Source organism: Nicotiana tabacum, chromosome 1 (assembly GCF_000715075.1).
Source record: "Nicotiana tabacum cultivar K326 chromosome 1, ASM71507v2, whole genome shotgun sequence".
Lineage (NCBI taxonomy): Eukaryota > Viridiplantae > Streptophyta > Magnoliopsida > Solanales > Solanaceae > Nicotiana > Nicotiana tabacum.
The window spans coordinates 21,460,676-21,478,111 of record NC_134080.1 but is presented as its reverse complement, the minus strand read 5'-3'; the positions used below and the strand labels follow the sequence as shown (position 1 = coordinate 21,478,111).

The following is a 17,436-nucleotide window of genomic DNA, read 5'->3' as shown; positions in this document are numbered from 1 at the left end:
TTTCATGATATCAAGGAATACCTCAGGATGGGGATATATCCAGAACATACCTCTGGAGACCAAAAAAGAGCCCTTCGGCGTTTGTCGAATGGTTTCTTCCTCAGTGGAGGAGTATTGTACAAAAGAACCCCGGATTTGGGATTGTTGAGATGCATAGATGTCGGGCAGGCAACGACGGTTATGGCGGAAGTACATGCCGGAGTTTGTGGGCCGCACATGAGTGGATATGTATTGGCAAGAAAGATCCTTCGAACAGGGTGTTATTGGCTCACCATGGAACACGACTGTATCACTTTCGTGAGGAAATGCCATCAGTGCCAGATACATGGAGACTTGATTCACTCTCCGCCAACAGAGTTACATACGATGTCAGCACCCTGGCCGTTTGTAGCATGGGGCATGGATGTCATTGGGCCCATTGAGCCAGCAGCGTCCAACGGTCATAGGTTCATTCTAGTGACCATTGATTACTTCACCAAATGGGTTGAGGCTAAAACCTTCAAATCAGTAACTAAGAAGGCAGTGGTGGACTTTGTTCACTCCCATATCATCTGTAGATTTGGGATCCCAAAAGTGATCATCACGGATAACGGTGCGAATCTTAATAGCAGCTTGATGAGAGAGGTATGCCAACAATTCAAGATTACACACCGCAATTCCACCCCATATTGTCCTAAGGCAAATGGAGCAGTCGAAGCAGCCAATAAGAATATCAAGAAGATACTGCGAAAAATGGTGGAAGGGTCCAGACATTGGCACGAGAAATTACCCTTTGCTTTGTTGGGTTACCGCACTACCGTCCGGACTTCCATAGGCACAACTCCTTATTTGTTGGTGTATGGAACTGAGGCCGTGATACCAGCGGAGGTCGAAATTCCGTCCCTCCGAATTGTCGCTGAGGCCGGAATTGATAATGATGAATGGATCAAAGCTCGCTTGGAACAGTTGAGCCTGATAGATGAGAAAAGATTGGCAGCAGTGTGCCATGGTCAACTGTATCAGAAGAGAATGGCAAGAGCGTATAATAAGAAGGTGCGCCCCAGGAAGTTTGAAGTAGGACAGTTGGTATTAAAGAAGATCCTCCCACATCAGGTCGAGGCAAAAGGCAAATTCGCCCCAAATTGGCAAGGGCCTTATATCGTGACCAGAATATTGTCCAACGGTGCTTTGTGTTTGACAGATGTCGAAGGTAGATGTGTCGACATGGCTATCAATTCAGATGCAGTCAAGAGATATTATGCGTAATTTCTTTAATTATGGCAATTATTCGGTTTGTTTGTTTGTATTTGGCATTTATTGGATAATGAGATGACGGAGGCAATTCTTTCTTCTACCCAAACACTGTTTAACCCTTGCTTCCCCCTTTGAGCCTTAAGCAAATTCTTTCAATACCCCTCTTTTGGAATCACTAATGGGAAAGATACGAAAAAAAGAAAAAAAAGAAAAAGAAAAGAAAAGAAAAGAAAAAGACATGAAAAAAGGAAAAGAAAATGAAAAGAAAGAAAAGAAAAATCAAGGAATATAAAACCGTGGGAACTACGTTTGACCTGATTCCTCAAAGAGGATACGTAGGCGCCTCACGGCTCGGTCATAGTGTGCATCATAGCAAATATAGGATGCATAATGTACATAGTGTGCACAATGTAGCACAATGTGCGTAACGCACGTAACTCAACATAAGCGTAAAAAAATAAATCCCCCAAGCAAGAAAACTGGGGCAGAGGTTATGTTTTAAGTTCCAACAAAGGTTTGATTCCAAAAGTTGTAGCACATCACCCTTCAAGTTGTTTTCATTTTATAGCCTTTCTTCAATCCCACACCAAAACCAACATCGACATCCAAAAGACCTCCCGATCAATGTTCGAGAGATGCCAAATCCGGCAAATAAGGCCGAGAATAATACACTGATCCCCAGCAAAGAAAAGGATCGTAAGACTGGGAATGAGTTGATAGTCAAAAGAATCCCCGGAAGAGAGGGTCGTATCTACAACACACCGGATTCTCGAAAGAAATAAAATGAGAGAGTCTTATCGGTGAAAACCTTCACAGGCACCGAAAGGCGATGTAAGATGAGGGATATGAAATGAGAGAGTCTTATTGGTGAAAACCTTCGCAGGCACCATAAGGCGCCGGGAGATGAGAGAAAAGAGAGAGTCTCATTAGTGAAAACCCCTCGAAGGGCACTATGAGGCGACAAGACGAATCAACAAAAGCTACCACATTTGCAACAGCATGGACAGTCACTTATCATCCCCAGCAAGTCAGACCATTCGGCAAATCGATTGATACAAATAGACTGGGTCGGGAATCTATGGTGCACGTCATGATCACGGGGACCAGTTGTGTCCTCCAGATAAGTTCTTTTGATTGTCTCCTCCCACAAAATATTAGTTCAGAAAGATTTTCTCTTTTCCACATCTTTATTTCTTTTCCTAAAAAATGTGTCTTTGAAGGATTTGTCAAAGCTTACTACCAGAAACCGAAGGGGAATTCATCCAATGCAGGATAATACAAACAGTCTTAAAGGCTGGCCCCAGGCAATGCAGGGATTGTGCTCGGAAATGTTGGAAGAAGTAAGCTCCAAAAGGGAGTGGTTTCGGGAGTTAGAAGCAGACTCTCACATCATGTGTTTTAAAAGAAAGCAGAAAAGGGGATAAATTGAAAACCAATCCCCAGCAGGCTAGAGACCCCCAACAGGCAACTTTGCCCGCCAACCAATTATGGGGACAAAGAGCAAGAAAATGGGAAGAGAGAAAAATTGCTCGCCAGAAAGGCACCCTCTACCACCACGATTAAAACTAATTAAATCCTTTTGTCTGCTGCAGGAAAACAAAGGATTGATGATGGCAGCAAGATGCACCGCCATGGAAGTCACCAAAAACCGGGACAGAAAATTTTCTGCCGATTGTCGAAAATTTTCTCGGAAGAACGGGGAAACAATTGGAATACATTTAAGTTCTAGGTCGCCCACCAGTATAATGCGGGAATACATTTAAGTTCTAGGTCGCCCACCAGTATAATGCGGGAATACTTTAAGTTCTAGGTCGCCCACCAGTATAATGCGGGAATACTTTAAGTTCTAGGTCGCCCACCAGTATAATGCGGGAATATATTTAAGTTCTAGGTCGCCCACCAGTATAATGCGGAAATATATTTAAGTTCTAGGTCGCCCACCAGTATAATGCGGGAATACATTTTAAGTTCTAGGTCGCCCACCAGTATAATGCGGGAATACTTTTAAGTTCTAGGTCGTCCACCAGTATAATGCGGGAATACATTTAAGTTCTAGGTCGCCCACCAGTATAATGCGGGAATACATTTAAGTTCTAGGTCGCCCACCAGTATAATGCGGGAATACATTTAAGTTCTAGGTCGCCCACCAGTATAATGCGGGAATACATTTAAGTTCTAGGTCGCCCACCAGTATAATGCGGGAATATATTTAAGTTCTAGGTCGCCCACCAGTATAATGCGGGAATACATTTAAGTTCTAGGTCGCCCACCAGTATAATGCGGGAATACATTTAAGTTCTAGGTCGCCCACCAGTATAATGCGGGAATACTTTAAGTTCTAGGTCGCCCACCAGTATAATGCGGGAATATATTTAAGTTCTAGGTCGCCCACCAGTATAATGCGGGAATACATTTTAAGTTCTAGGTCGCCCACCAGTATAATGCGGGAATACTTTTAAGTTCTAGGTCGCCCACCAGTATAATGCGGGAATACTTTTAAGTTCTAGGTCGCCCACCAGTATAATGCGGGAATACATTTAAGTTCTAGGTCACCCACCAGTATAATGCGGGAATACTTTTAAGTTCTAGGTCGCCCACCAGTATAATGCGGGAATACTTTTAAGTTCTAGGTCGCCCACCAGTATAATGCGGGAATACTTTTAAGTTCTAGGTCACCCACCAGTATAATGCGGGAATACTTTTAAGTTCTAGGTCGCCCACCAGTATAATGCGGGAATACATTTTAAGTTCTAGGTCGCCCACCAGTATAATGCGGGAATACATTTAAGTTCTAGGTCGCCCACCAGTATAATGCGGGAATACTTTTAAGTTCTAGGTCGCCCACCAGTATAATGCGGGAATACATTTTAAGTTCTAGGTCGCCCACCAGTATAATGCGGGAATACATTTAAGTTCTAGGTCGCCCACCAGTATAATGCGGGAATACTTTAAGTTCTAGGTCGCCCACCAGTATAATGCGGGAATACATTTAAGTTCTAGGTCGCCCACCAGTATAATGCGGGAATACATTTAAGTTCTAGGTCGCCCACCAGTATAATGTGGGAATACATCTAGCTCGAGATTTTGGAATCAATAACCCCACCTGAAGACGGAAGGTTACAACAGAGAGCCCCAAGCAGGAAAAACAATAAAATCCCCAACGCCAAGAAGCAGAAGGCTGCAAAAGCAAGCGCACATTCAAAAGGAAGAAGGAACACGTCTCAGAAGAAGCAGCTTGAGAACGCTATGGCATGCCCAATATAACAATTCTGATGAAAAGCCATACCACTGAAGAAACCATTGAAAGATTTAAAGAAGAAAGCCATGTTCCCAGCAAATCAAGCAAAGTGATGAGAACTGACATTCAGAAAAGGTGAAGGAACAGCATCATCCCCAAGATCACAAAATAAAGGCGTCAGAGGAAAGCGTTAGCCGACAAGAAAGCAAGACAACAAGAACAAGTTGGAGATAGATGAGATCTCATACTCTAGCTTAACTTCTTGTTTTTCCTTTCACTTTCAAGATCAATGTAACAAGGAGATCAGTGAGCGGTAGCATCCTACAACAGCATGCAACAGAGCACAACAGCAGCAGGCACTACAGTTACACGGTAGTCCCAGCTGCCAAAATTTCCCGAACTACATTGACCTGATTCCTGTTCAGCCCAGGATATGTAGGAAACCTCTGAAGCAAAGGTTCGGTCAAATCTTTTTCAAAAAATGCTTCACACGGAGTATTCGGACGGGCAAAAATCGCTCGCTTTATCTTTGCGCGAAAACCCTTCGTGTCTTCGTGCAAAGAGGGGCAGCTGTAAGCACGTGATTTTTGCTTCACGGACAATCGCTCCAAAAAGAAAATAAAAATAGTGGCAAAAGGCTTCGCTGTACAATTTTTCGATCTTTTCGTGACATGTGTTGTTAGTCGTTTGTGAGTCTGTCCATTTTGCATCTAGTCATTATCAAACAAAAATACAAAAAATATATGTGGCGTTAAAAGAAAATTCAAAAAAATATATATATAAATATATGTGCATCGTCCGTTTTAGGTTGTGATTTAACTTACTTGGTATGATAATTATGTTGAAATGCCATATTGTTATTTGTTTTAATTTCATTTGTTTTATTAGTTATTTTTATTTTTATTTTTCTTTAAATTGGAAAACAAAAGAAAGTTGAAATCAATTTGGGCCCAAAAGAATAAGACAAAAAAAGGCCCAAACCAACGATCTGACCCGGTCCAAACCGGCTGCCCAAGCACCTCCTGAAACGACGTCGTTTCAGGCAAATCAATCCCAGCCGTTCCAATCAATCCAATCCAACGGTCCAGGATCATTTTCGGCAACCCGTGTTCAAACCCGACCCAATAACCAATTCGACCCAACCCCTCACTTAAACCAAACGACCTCGTTTAACTACCAAACGACCCCGTCTTATTTCTCACCATCAGATCCAAGCCGTTGAGATCATTTGATCTAACGGCTCAGATCCAATCCCCTACTCCATATATAAACCTTCCCTTACACCCACGCCCCCTATACCAACACCCCACCCCTTCGTCCCCAAGCTCAAACCCAGACCTCTCATTAGAAACCCTAGCCGCCCCCGTCTCCCTCGCCATTAAAGCCGGCGGCATGGACGCCGGTGGCCACCTCCTGAACACCCTAGGACCACCTCACTGTCCTGAACACGAATCCACTAACCACGAGCCTCGAATCACTTCCGTTCGTCTCGAATCTTCATTTGAAGATTTGAGTCGAACCCGGATCTATGCCAAACCATCCCATCTTCATACCAGACACTCCCCTGACCTTCCTCGTGACCAAACCAAACTTGGTTTGGTCCGAATCTACCCACAACTCCCTAAAAATCAGATCTGGAAATCCAGACTTTAGAACACATGCACCTGGGGAATCCGGGCGGTTTGGACATGGGTTTGAGGTCTAATAGACCTTAATCAAGGCGTTCTCATGTGAGAACACCCTGATTAAAGTTTGTTCGGCCTCAAAAGTTCGAGGTTGAATCGGATTTGGGTCTGTTTGATTTAAACACTTTTGGTAAGTTTTCCTTTCTTGTGTTTTATTTCTAAATAAGTGGTCAGCATATCTCTTTGTGTTTGTTTGTTATTTTGTTATTTTTCATTCGGACTTCTTTCATCTCTGTAAAGACCTTTTATTTGGTTAATTGTTTTCTGTGTATGATTTGAATGTATTCTGTGATGTGCATGTTCGATTAGAGTAGTCGTCAAGCGAATTAATTCATATAGCCCTAGTAACTGAACAAAAACTGTCTGATTCCCTTTAGGTCCCTGTATGTGTTGTCTATTTGAACGACTGATTATTACCTGTTATGATTAGTATAGTCGACTCGATAAATGTCGTCGATCAGTTTTCTATAACTAATGAGTCGAATGAGCTAATAATGTCGCATGACTAATTGAACCTTGCTATTGACTGAATGCCCCAGCATTGTTTGAAATGGTTTGTTTGCACTATAAAGCTGACTGAAAAGGTTCAGCCCAGCCAGTCTTGAGTTCGAACTTTCATCAGTTCAAAAATGCCCTGATGCTGCAATAGGCAGGGGCAGTAATAATCAAGGTTGACAGGGGTATTCTGGGGTGTTAAAAAGAACAGAAGTAATTAGTTTAAGTGAGCTGACAAATGAGATACTAAATTAGGATTAAACTAATGCCAATGGGGGAACAAGACACAAGGGTATGGGGCTTAAATTGAATAATAAAATGATGCCCATAACTCCTGATTAAACAAAACCAGGCGTGGGGAATAAAGGGGGCTGACACCAAAAGATGCTTAGGCATGGGGCTTAAAGGGGTATGGGCAGGCTGCAAGTTGCAGCAAAAAGGGCAGCTTAACTGCACTGGTTCATTTGGCTTATAAATAAGCCATTTGAGAACTTAAAAGGGGCTGGACTTTTAGTCTTCAGAAAAGAGAGAGAAAAGACTGGAATTTTTAGTCTCGAGGCTGGACATTTCTTAGTCTTCAGAAAAGAAAAACAAGAAACAAAAGTCTCAGAATATTGTAACCAAACACTGTCTGAAAATTACATAAGAGTTTATGTTGGTTTAGCTGTCTTGGCCAATTACTGTTAGTTGCCTGTTTGAGCTGTTTGTGGTTGTTGAATTGCTGGGGTGTTTACCTTGAATACTCTGCTGTCTCTGCTGGTTCATACTCTGTTTCGGGGATTGTTGTTTGTTGCTCGACTACTCGGGAGCTTCATCTTTGTTGGTTGATTTTGTTGCTGTGTTGTTGCTGTGTATCTGTTGTTGTTGTGTTTACTGCATACTGCCCAGCTGATCATTCCTTTCTTCTTTGTCTTCTATACCAGGTACACAACCAATGCACTGTCAAATGTAATTGGGAAAATTGAGCATGAGTATAAATGAAAGTCCTGAAGAATGTCTTTATACATAGATGGTTACATTAAACATTCATGTAATATGTAATAGTTTGCATCCTTGTTTAGATACTGAAGGTAGCCTGTGTGCCCAATAGATGTCAATATGTGGTGATTGAATGTTAGTTTGTATATGTAGGTTGATAGATAAAAGGGTCTCAAATGCAGTAGGTTGTATCTTAGGTTTTTTTTTTATGGTTAGCATGTCCTTAAAACATAGAACTAACCATGTTAGTTAATTTCATGTCCTTTTGATAAATTGTCTCCTTATAACTGACAAACCATTGCTTTAAAATAAACGTCGCAAGGCTGCACTTCTCAACCTCCCGAAGGTCGAGCCCGAATCAAACGAACCCAGCAGCCTTTCATCAGAAAGGCACTGGCCCAGGTCCAGCCAATACCGTGTGGGCTGGGTTTGGGCCCACGGTGCTCGATTAGCTGCCCATGGGCACGATCATGTTTTCTTATTCTGCAAAGGCACTCGGGATTCCGTTATAATAACCTGCAAGCATGTAATTGAATAGGGTCATTTTTAACCTCAACTAGTAGAGACAAATGTGACAAGAAACGTAGTTGCTATAGGATATCCTGTTAAAATAAAGACGAGATGAGCTTCGACAAACAGAAACGCACAAGATGCGGGGCCCTCGTTAAACGTATATTATCAAAGCATTTAGTTTCCAGGACGGGTTGTTTAGTAAATTTCACAACCCTCCTAAAATAACAATACGTTAGACTCCTTAGGACGCGCCTTAATAAATCTTACCTTCTTAAACTCGGGTGCACATTTATGTGACCCAAATCCAATTCTCAACGGAGTCGAAATGTGTTTCTAATCACGGGTACATTGATTGTGACGTGGTTCGAGATGCGTGTCCATGACGTTGCAAATTCATTTTGAAAAAAAAAATAAGAATGAGATGAGCCTCGCCAAATAAAATACAAATTGCGGGGCCCTCAGTAAATATTTGCTTTAAAAATTATTTAGACTACGGGATGGACCGTTTAGTAAAATTCCACGGTCCTACCCAAAATAAATACGCTAGTCGCTTTAGGCGCGCCTTTAATAATTTAATTTCCTTAAACTCGGGTGCACATTGATGTGACCCAAATCCAAATCTCAACGGAGTCAAAGTGTGTCGACGACCACGGGTACATTGATTGTAACGCGGTTCGAGATACACTTTCACAACGTTGCAATTCTTGATAAAAACAGTAAATGATAAAAGCGGTTAAAAGTTAAATTTTGCACATAAGTTCAGACTTGTATAAAATCAGATAATCAAGCCGAATATAACAGTTGAGCGACCGTGCTAGAACCACGGAACTCGGGAATGCCTAACACCTTCTCCCGGGTTAACAGAATTCCTTATCCGGATTTCTGGTACGCAGACTGTAATATGGAGTCATTATTTTCCTCGCTTCGGGATTAAAATTGGTGACTTGGGACACCCTAAATCTCTCAAGTGGCGACTCTGAAATAAATAAATAAATCCCGTTTCGATTGTCCTTTAATTGGAAAAACTCTCTTGCACCCTCTCTGGTGCGGAAAAAGGAGGTGTGACAACTGTATCCCCTGACCCACTTCGCAAATGCAAAGCTTTGTTCGCAAATGTGAACTTGAGGTACCCCGACTACTCTTCGCAAATGCAATGAGTTGCTCGCAAATGCGAACCCATCAGAGGTCGCAAATCCGAAGCCTGACCTCGCAATTGCGAGGTATGAGGCCTACACCAAAAACTGAAGCACACCAGCGATGTTCTAAGTTCAAATTTCACTCCATAGCCTATCTGAAACTCACCCCGAGCCCTTGGGGCTCTAGACAAATGTGCACACAAGTCTAAAAACATCATACAAAATTGCTCGCACGATCAAATCGCCAAAATAATACCTAGAACTACGAATCAGACACCAAAATTAAATGAAATTTTCAAGAAACTTTAAAATTGCTATATTAACAACCGGACGTCTGAATCACGTTAAACCAACTCCGTTTCTCACCAAATTTGACAGACAAGTCATAAATATAGTGTTGGACCTATACCGGGTTCCAAAACCAAAATACGGAGCCGATATCCAAAAAGTTAAACATTTCAAAGTCATTAAGCTTTTAACTTTCAAATTTCAACAAAGTGCGATAACTCGGATTAGGGACTTTCGAATTCGATTCCGGGTATATGCTCAAGTCCCAAATCACGATACGGATTCACCGAGACCGTCAAAGTACGAATCCGGGTCTGTTTGCTCAAAACGTTGACCGAGAAATTTTATATTTTCTCAGTTTTTAACATAAAAACTTTCTGAAAACATACCCGGTCTATGCACGCAAATCCAGGAGGGCTAAAATAAGGTATTTAAGGCTTCAAAGCGCAGAATTAGATTTTAAAACATAAGATGACCTATCAGGTTATTACATTAAAACAGAGCAATATGGAATTAAATAGACTTCGGCAATTTTTGCAAGTTGTAACACCACTTATATACATGAATTGAGAGAAAAAGAGACTGGACTAAAGTGCTTGGTGCGATTACGCATTTCCCATAACTTGTTTTATCAGTTGAAGAGAGGATGGACAGAAGATGAACTTTTCTTTTTTTAAAATAATACAGTTTGAAGAATGTTTTGCCAAAACAAAAAAAGATTACCATCCATTTGATGGGTTAAGGATGGACCACTTTTGCACCCAAATTCATATTCACTGAATCACATTCATCCTTACATGGACTTTGCCTCAAGGCCTTTACATTTTATATCATATGTTCAATTTGATTACATTGTTAACAAGGGAGTAACGCGGAATATATTTTCAAATGGAAAAGTTGTGATCCAATTTTTACCTAGACAAATGTTATTGATAGTGAACATTTACTTGTTTGGATGGTTGTTGTATATTGTTTCATAATATATCGTATTGTGTTATATTACACTGTATTGTTTTGATGAATATAATATATTGGATATATCATATTGTTTACCATCATTTCATGATGTCATGCACCAGCAATATAAAAAATAAACTTGTAATATTACATAAAAAGAAAGTAAGGTACGAGGTAAACTTATTATATAAATAGGTAGGGTTAAGGATAAAATATGCTTTTGTAATAATAAGGAAGGGCAAAATAAGAGAAAGAGAATAAGGTAACAACGCGATCATACCAAATTATTCGTTACATAAAGTTACAGTTGTTATCGTTACGTAATGACGAATTTAACTATATGACACAATAAAATTTACGAATATTGAAAACAGATATTATATTTAAATTAATAATATGATATAATACTATAACTAACTAGCATTTGCAAATAAAGGAAAGTAAAAAATTACTGCATTATCTACAAATGCCTGTACTTTTACAAGGAACTAAAATCTTCGAGTTACCCCAAAGGATGTGATGCAGTGGATGGAACTGCTCCTCCCTTAACCAGGTTCAAGCCTTGGATATGGAAAAATTCTTGGTAGGGAGCACTACCCCCGAATGGGGCCTTACCTGGTGCGAATCCGAATATAGTCGGGCTCCAATGCGGGTACCGGACATTGGGTGGGAAACCAAAAAATAATAGGGAAATTTTCATAAAGCACTATCTTTTAGTAGTAATTAGCCATCTATAAATACCATTTGCTATATTGCGGATTATAGATACCTTTTATGTGGTTATAAGATGTATTTGATGTATTTAAGCTATTGTATTCATGAATACAGTAGCAAAAATAGGCGTGTATCAGGGAAGTCAAGTTAATCAGTTGTTGTATTCGAGTATATTCGACTGTATTCATGGAGTGAGACATGAGATTATAGCTGGACAGATTATTGTATTCGACTGTATTTACGACGTGAAATAGGGATTACACTATTTTTAAAACGGAAAGTGAATCAACTAACATAATAGACTCCTAATATAACTCAACAAACTCAATTATAATACACAAATTTTGTATTTTCAATTATAAAAAAGATTCTTAACCGAAAATACCCCAAAAACAAAGAAATCTTAAGAGAAATTATATAATACATCTGAATACATAAATTATATTAATTAAAAAAACTTATGAATACATTCATGGCATATAGCGAGACAATGAATACAATAAAATACATAAAATACAGCGGTATACATTGAAATACAATGAGAAAAAAAGACAGTGAACACAATGAAATACATGAAATACAACGAGACACATTGAATTACAATGAAAAAAAGACAATGAAATACATGAAATACATGAAATACATTGAAATATATTAACAGAAAATCAAGTTGCTCAACTCCAAACTCCATCGTCTTTGTTCAAGAACAAACCAACTGGATTATATGTCGGCGGCTGCTGTCTTTGCAATCTTTAGGTTGCCAATGCCATTTAGTATAAAAATAATCAGGTCTATCATTCTCAGAACAACGAAAGCCTTCATCCAAGAACTTATAATCCTTTGATTTATACAGTGGATAAATTTTATCCCAAACCCAATTCCCATAAAAAAGATCACAACTTTCTGCTCCATTTTCCAAAAAATCCAACTTTTCAGTCTTGTTATATGGAACAGACAATCCATTGAGCCCAATCCACGTAGCAAACAAGGATGTTTGCTGATACAAATGAGGCCCTTTGCTTACTTTTCTGTAATCCAGCAAAAACAGACACAAGAATAAGCAAACAGTGAAGAAAAAGCAGCCAAGTACACCTGGTGATGGCTCAAAAAGCTTCAAGCATTTGAATTTCTTGAAAATTTTAAATTGGGTCATTGTGTTGAAGAATCTAGGAGATGGGCTTTGCACAAATTCGGTGGAAGGAGGAAGAGATCGGAAATTTTAATGGGATGAGAGAAGAGAATGAGGTGTATCAAAGTAGAGAGAGAAAGAAAATAGTGTAATTGATTAGTGCTAGGAGGTAACCAAAATTAAATATTTTGCTATAAACGTTAAAAAGTATCTATAGAATATAATTTTTTTAAATGATATTTATTTAAAATAAATAAGGTGTTAACCTTTGCAATAGGAGGTAAAAATTCCAAAATAATAATCTTTGAGCTTCTAAAATATTGGTCCAATATGGAAGAAATAATGGGCTTCCTTTGTTTATTCTTGTGGGCTTACAGATTGAACTCTGATCCGAAAGCCCAATACAATCCAGCCCCTTTCCTTTTACAAACATACGCAATATCGAAGGAGTTCTTCTTTTCTTTTTCTGATGGAACACTTTCCTTTCTTCATCTGAAACAATCAAAAACCTATATTTGTCCTTCTTTAGCTCAATCTTCAGCTCATTCAAGAACTCACTACCTTCAAATCTTGTTAGAAAAACTAAGATCCATCTCGAAGTTAAAGGCAAGAAAATGAAAATATCTTGTTCCACTGTTATTTTCCCCCCTTTCCTTTTGTTGTTCTTATTGTGGGATTACTGATTCTTTTTTAGTTTTTTTCCTTTACTACTTCAGATGAAATGGAGACCAAGTTCATATTTTGGAGCCAATGGCGTCACTGCCTTCAAATCTTGGTAAAAAAAAAAAGATCCATCAAGTAGTTAAAGGCAAGAAACCTAATTATTTACTGTTAACTTGTTTGTTTGTTATGGTTATTTTGTGTTAATTTTTGTAGTGGGTTAGCTGATTTTCTTTTTCTTTTTATTTTTATTTATGTTCAGATGATTGTAACACCTCAATGTATTCCTAAATCCTAACACCTAAAGGGGTTGTTGGTGTTTCTGGTTTTGTGCCTAATTTATTCTTCACCAGAAGCACCAATTTGCAATTAATATTCAAACTTTACAAGAAATTGAACTTGTTTCTATGTTGGTTACGACAAGTCACAGTCCTTCAGCTTCAGCTTCATCTTCCTCATGCTCTTATGGTGGAAATATGGGAGAAAAATCTGATCTTGGATTTGGGGATTTGGATAATTTGTTGCCTGAACTTGCCGGCTCCGACCAGACCCTTTTCCGGTGTATCTCCGGCGATATGGAGGACCCATCAATCAGCTTAAAACAATTACTACAAGGAGGAAATGAAAATGCTGATTTGAGTTGTGGAGTTTCTGTTCAAAGCTCTGGTTTTGAGGTCTCAGCTGCAGGTTCTTTAGCTCATACAGATAATGTCTCTTTTTCTAATTCAAATCTCCTTCTAAATGCTAACATTGAGAAAATTGGATCTGTCATAAACTCAGACAACAAGCAAAATGTTAACTTTGAACACCTCAATGTCAATCTTTTGGCAAGAAATTTACCTCCTGCTTTGAGTTTTCAAGAACAACAATCAGAACAGAATTCTGCTTATGTTAATATGTTAGGCTCATTATCTTATGATGTAACTCAAGAACAGCCCCCGCCCAAGCGCCACAATTCCGGTACGCTTGGTTCAAGCTTAAGCGCACTATTGCCTGAGGTTCCATTTTTTGACTCCAGTGGTGAGTTATTGCTGAGGAAACAACCATTGGGACAAACGCGGCAGCAAGTCAATTTTCTGCCTTTTCACCAGTTTCAGCAAAAACCATTAATTGTACCTAAGCTTGAGGCAGCTGTTGGTGGTGCTAATGGTAATTTGATGGTTCCTTGTCATCAACAGCAGGAACAACAGTTTATTTATGACCAGATTTTTCAGGCCTCTGAATTATTACTGGCCGGACAATTCTCAAACGCGCAAATGATATTGGCGCGGCTCAATCAACAGCTCTCTCCCCTTGGCAAACCCTTCAAGAGGTCTGCTTTTTACTTCAAAGAGGCTCTGCTATTGCCTTTCCTTTTGCCTTGTACATCCACATCTTTTCCACCAAGAATTCCCACGCCATTTGATTGTGTGCTTAAGATGGATGCTTATAAGGCCTTTTCTGAAATATCTCCACTTATTCAGTTCATGAATTTCACCTCCAATCAACCTATTCTTGAAGCTCTTGGGGATGCCAAGGAAATTCACATAATAGATTTTGACATTGGCTGTGGTGCTCAATGGTCCTCATTTATGCAAGAACTCCGGAGCAGCAATAGAAAGGCAACTTCTCTAAAGATTACTGCCTTTGTATCTCCTTCAACCCACCACTCCGTTGAGATTGGCATCATGCACGAGAGTTTAACGCTGTTTGCTAATGATGTGGGAATCAGATTTGAGCTGGAAGTTATTAACTTGGATTCCTTTGACCCTAAGACTTATCCCTTATCCTCCTTGAGGTCATCTGAGTGTGAGGCTATTGCTATTAATTTCCCCATCTGGTCTATTTCAAGTTGTCTATTTGCATTTCCTTCACTTCTTCACTGTATGAAGCAGCTTTCACCAAAAGTTGTTGTATCATTGGAACGTGGATGTGAACGTACTGAACTCCCCTTAAAGCATCACCTCCTCCACGCCCTCCAATATTATGAGATACTCTTAGCCAGTATTGATGCTGCTAATTTAACTCCAGAAATTGGGAAAAAAATTGAGAGGTCTCTTCTCCAGCCTAGCATTGAGAACACGGTCTTGGGGCGCCTCCGATCCCCTGATCGAATGCCCCCGTGGAGAAACCTATTTGCTTCTGCAGGATTTTCACCTATTGAATTTAGTAATATGGCTGAAATTCAGGCTGAATGTGTTGTTAAGAGAACTCAGGTAGGAGGATTTCACGTTGAGAAGCGCCAGATGTCGCTTGTGCTATGCTGGAAACAGCAGGAGCTCTTGTCAATTTTGGCTTGGAGGTGCTGAGGAGCTTTATCTAATGAAAGCCAGAAGACTCTTTCCATTTAACAGCAACATTTCCTAGAGGTTTTGACTCTTCAATTTGATAGTCTGTTCAAAATTTAATCTACATTGCTATCACCTCCACTATTGCCTGTAAATTCTTTTTGGTACATCTAATTCTCCATATGTAGTCTTGACTGTAGGCAAGCATTCCTACGTGTAAACAGAATCTTAACCACTTTCCCTGTTTGAAAATCTGCGTTGTATCTTTCAGCATTTCCCTGTGTATTAATTGCTTTCTTTTTTACCTTGTTTAATAACAATAAAAAAAATCGTCCATTTCTCCATATTTGGGAACAATTGGTAAGTGCTAACAGATATTAACATGATTTATTGGATAAGAAGTATGATAATCCTTCATTGGTGAATGCTAATGTTATCATCCGCTTGTTTGCCTGGTGTCCTTTGCATGGTCCTTTGCATGTACACTGGATGGTAATGGCATGTTTTTCTGGCCGAGTGTGCTGAGGTTCCTGGTTACAGGAAAGTCATTTCCTATGTAAATAATTTTTTTCTGCTCTTAAAGTGTGGGATACGATGTTTGAATTTTGATAGGTATATTGAGGTCGGATAAGAACCAGATTAGAGCTATGCACCGGACAGATCTTTTCTACAGGTCTATACTCTTATAAGAATTTACACTTTGAAACAATATTCTAAACTTCAGTTTTTTTCGCTTCCAAAAGATCGTCTTTATTTTGCTTCCAGGTAGAGTAAGGAATCTAGTTTGACTGAACTCCAGTAGTCCTTCTATTATCTGTAACTTGTAGTATGTTCATATGATTTATGAAATTTAGAAATCTTGTAGTTTTATTATCATGGATATAGAGGATTATAAATTATTCAGCCGAGTTGGCTTTGAGGCATAGTAAGTTGGCGAAATACTCCTATGCTTACTGCATTGCTCAGGAAAATAGGCATGTCTACGCGTTGCAATAATAAACAAAGTAGCCACAGAAATCTCACTAGCTGTTGTCGCTATGTTGCTTATGTTGCTTTTGGTGTAAGTCACTGTCAACCTATGTTGCTCGGACTTTGCAAAAAATGTTACCGGGTGCGCGTTGGATCCTCCAAAAGTAGTGCATTTTTGGAGGATCCGATACGGGTGCGACAACATTTTTGGAGAGTCCGCGCAACATAGCTGTCAACACACATAGTATTTGTGTGCTGCTAATGGAGGAATGAAATAATTCTTCTTCAGTCAATGCATTTTGGACTGGGGAAGAATTCTTACTAGTTTGGTGGTTGTCAAAGTATAGCTGATATTGGTTTATTACTTTCACTGTATTAATGTATATGCAATTTTTGCCAGTTATGAAGCTGTAGTAAATTCTCTAAGGAGAGCCATTTCATATTTTGATTAAACAGCTTTTGACTACTGATTAGCTCTTGTCCTGACATAATCTAACATCCTTCCCACCCAAAGAACAATTGGGCCATGTTATGGTCTTGACTTTTTTGTTTCAGTCCTCTCTAGACATGTGTGTTCATGTTTTATTGTGGTTTATGCTCTTTTATTACTCTCCTTGTCCCATTTTATATGACATACTTTCGCTTTTAGTATGTTCCCGAATAAAGGAATGTCATCATTTTATGTTTAGAAACAATTTAAGTTTAAGGGTAACCTCGAGTTTTTTTCTCTCTCCTAAGTTTAAACTTTCTATTTTATCTTTAATACATGATTTTATAACCACAAAATTTTCACCTTTCCTTTTCTTCTCTTTCAGCAGCCTCATAGGCCGGCTGAAGACCGAATAAAGCATCTCAAGCTCCACTTGGGATCTATCTAAGACAACTCGAGCTGATCGATGTCATGTTTAAGATCATAAATTTTTAATTTTTTTAATAAAAAATAATTTTTTTTGTGCGCAATCAAACACCTTGACATAAAATGAGATGGTGCTCCGGAGTATCTTGATTTACCCGTTTGATCTGATAAACTCACAAGTAAATGTTGCTTAATATTCATTTCTATGACAATTGTTATTTCACTTTATTTATGTGATACTAACCTTTGTAACTGAGACTGGAAAACAGTTGATTGCTCTATTCTATTCTTTATACAAAGGACTTACAGTAATTGGAA

General features: G+C 39.2%; 2 protein-coding genes across 7 annotated transcripts; one reads left to right on the top strand and one right to left on the bottom strand.

Moving 5' to 3' along the window:
* Positions 1-11,937: 11,937 nt before the first annotated feature.
* Positions 11,938-12,390, bottom strand: LOC142162126 (protein trichome birefringence-like 11). The gene has a single exon (XM_075218438.1). The coding sequence runs from the start codon at positions 12,388-12,390 to the stop codon at positions 11,938-11,940; it is 453 nt and encodes a 150-aa protein (XP_075074539.1).
* Positions 12,391-12,818: 428 nt separating this feature from the next.
* On the top strand, positions 12,819-17,372 carry LOC107763537 (scarecrow-like protein 6). Of its 6 annotated transcripts, none has more exons than XR_001643053.2 (5): positions 12,819-12,972; positions 13,083-13,174; positions 13,289-15,374; positions 15,906-15,966; positions 17,081-17,372. XR_001643053.2 is itself a non-coding variant. In XM_016582024.2 (3 exons), exon 3 carries the CDS (start codon positions 13,503-13,505, stop codon positions 15,312-15,314), a length of 1,812 nt encoding a protein of 603 aa, XP_016437510.2. In that variant the 5' UTR covers positions 12,819-12,972; positions 13,083-13,174; positions 13,457-13,502; the 3' UTR covers positions 15,315-15,566. The 6 variants fall into 6 exon arrangements, 2 of the variants coding, with proteins under 2 accessions (XP_016437510.2, XP_016437509.2); XR_001643051.2 differs by having other exon boundaries at positions 17,078-17,372; XR_001643055.2 differs by lacking the exon at positions 15,906-15,966.
* Positions 17,373-17,436: the final 64 nt, after the last annotated feature.

Bases quoted from the DNA above. Each gene is read 5' to 3' on its own strand.
- LOC142162126 (XM_075218438.1), bottom strand. From the start codon at position 12,390: ATGACCCAATTTAAAATTTTCAAGAAATTCAAATGCTTGAAGCTTTTT.
- LOC107763537 (XM_016582023.2), top strand. From the start codon at position 13,434: ATGTTGGTTACGACAAGTCACAGTCCTTCAGCTTCAGCTTCATCTTCC.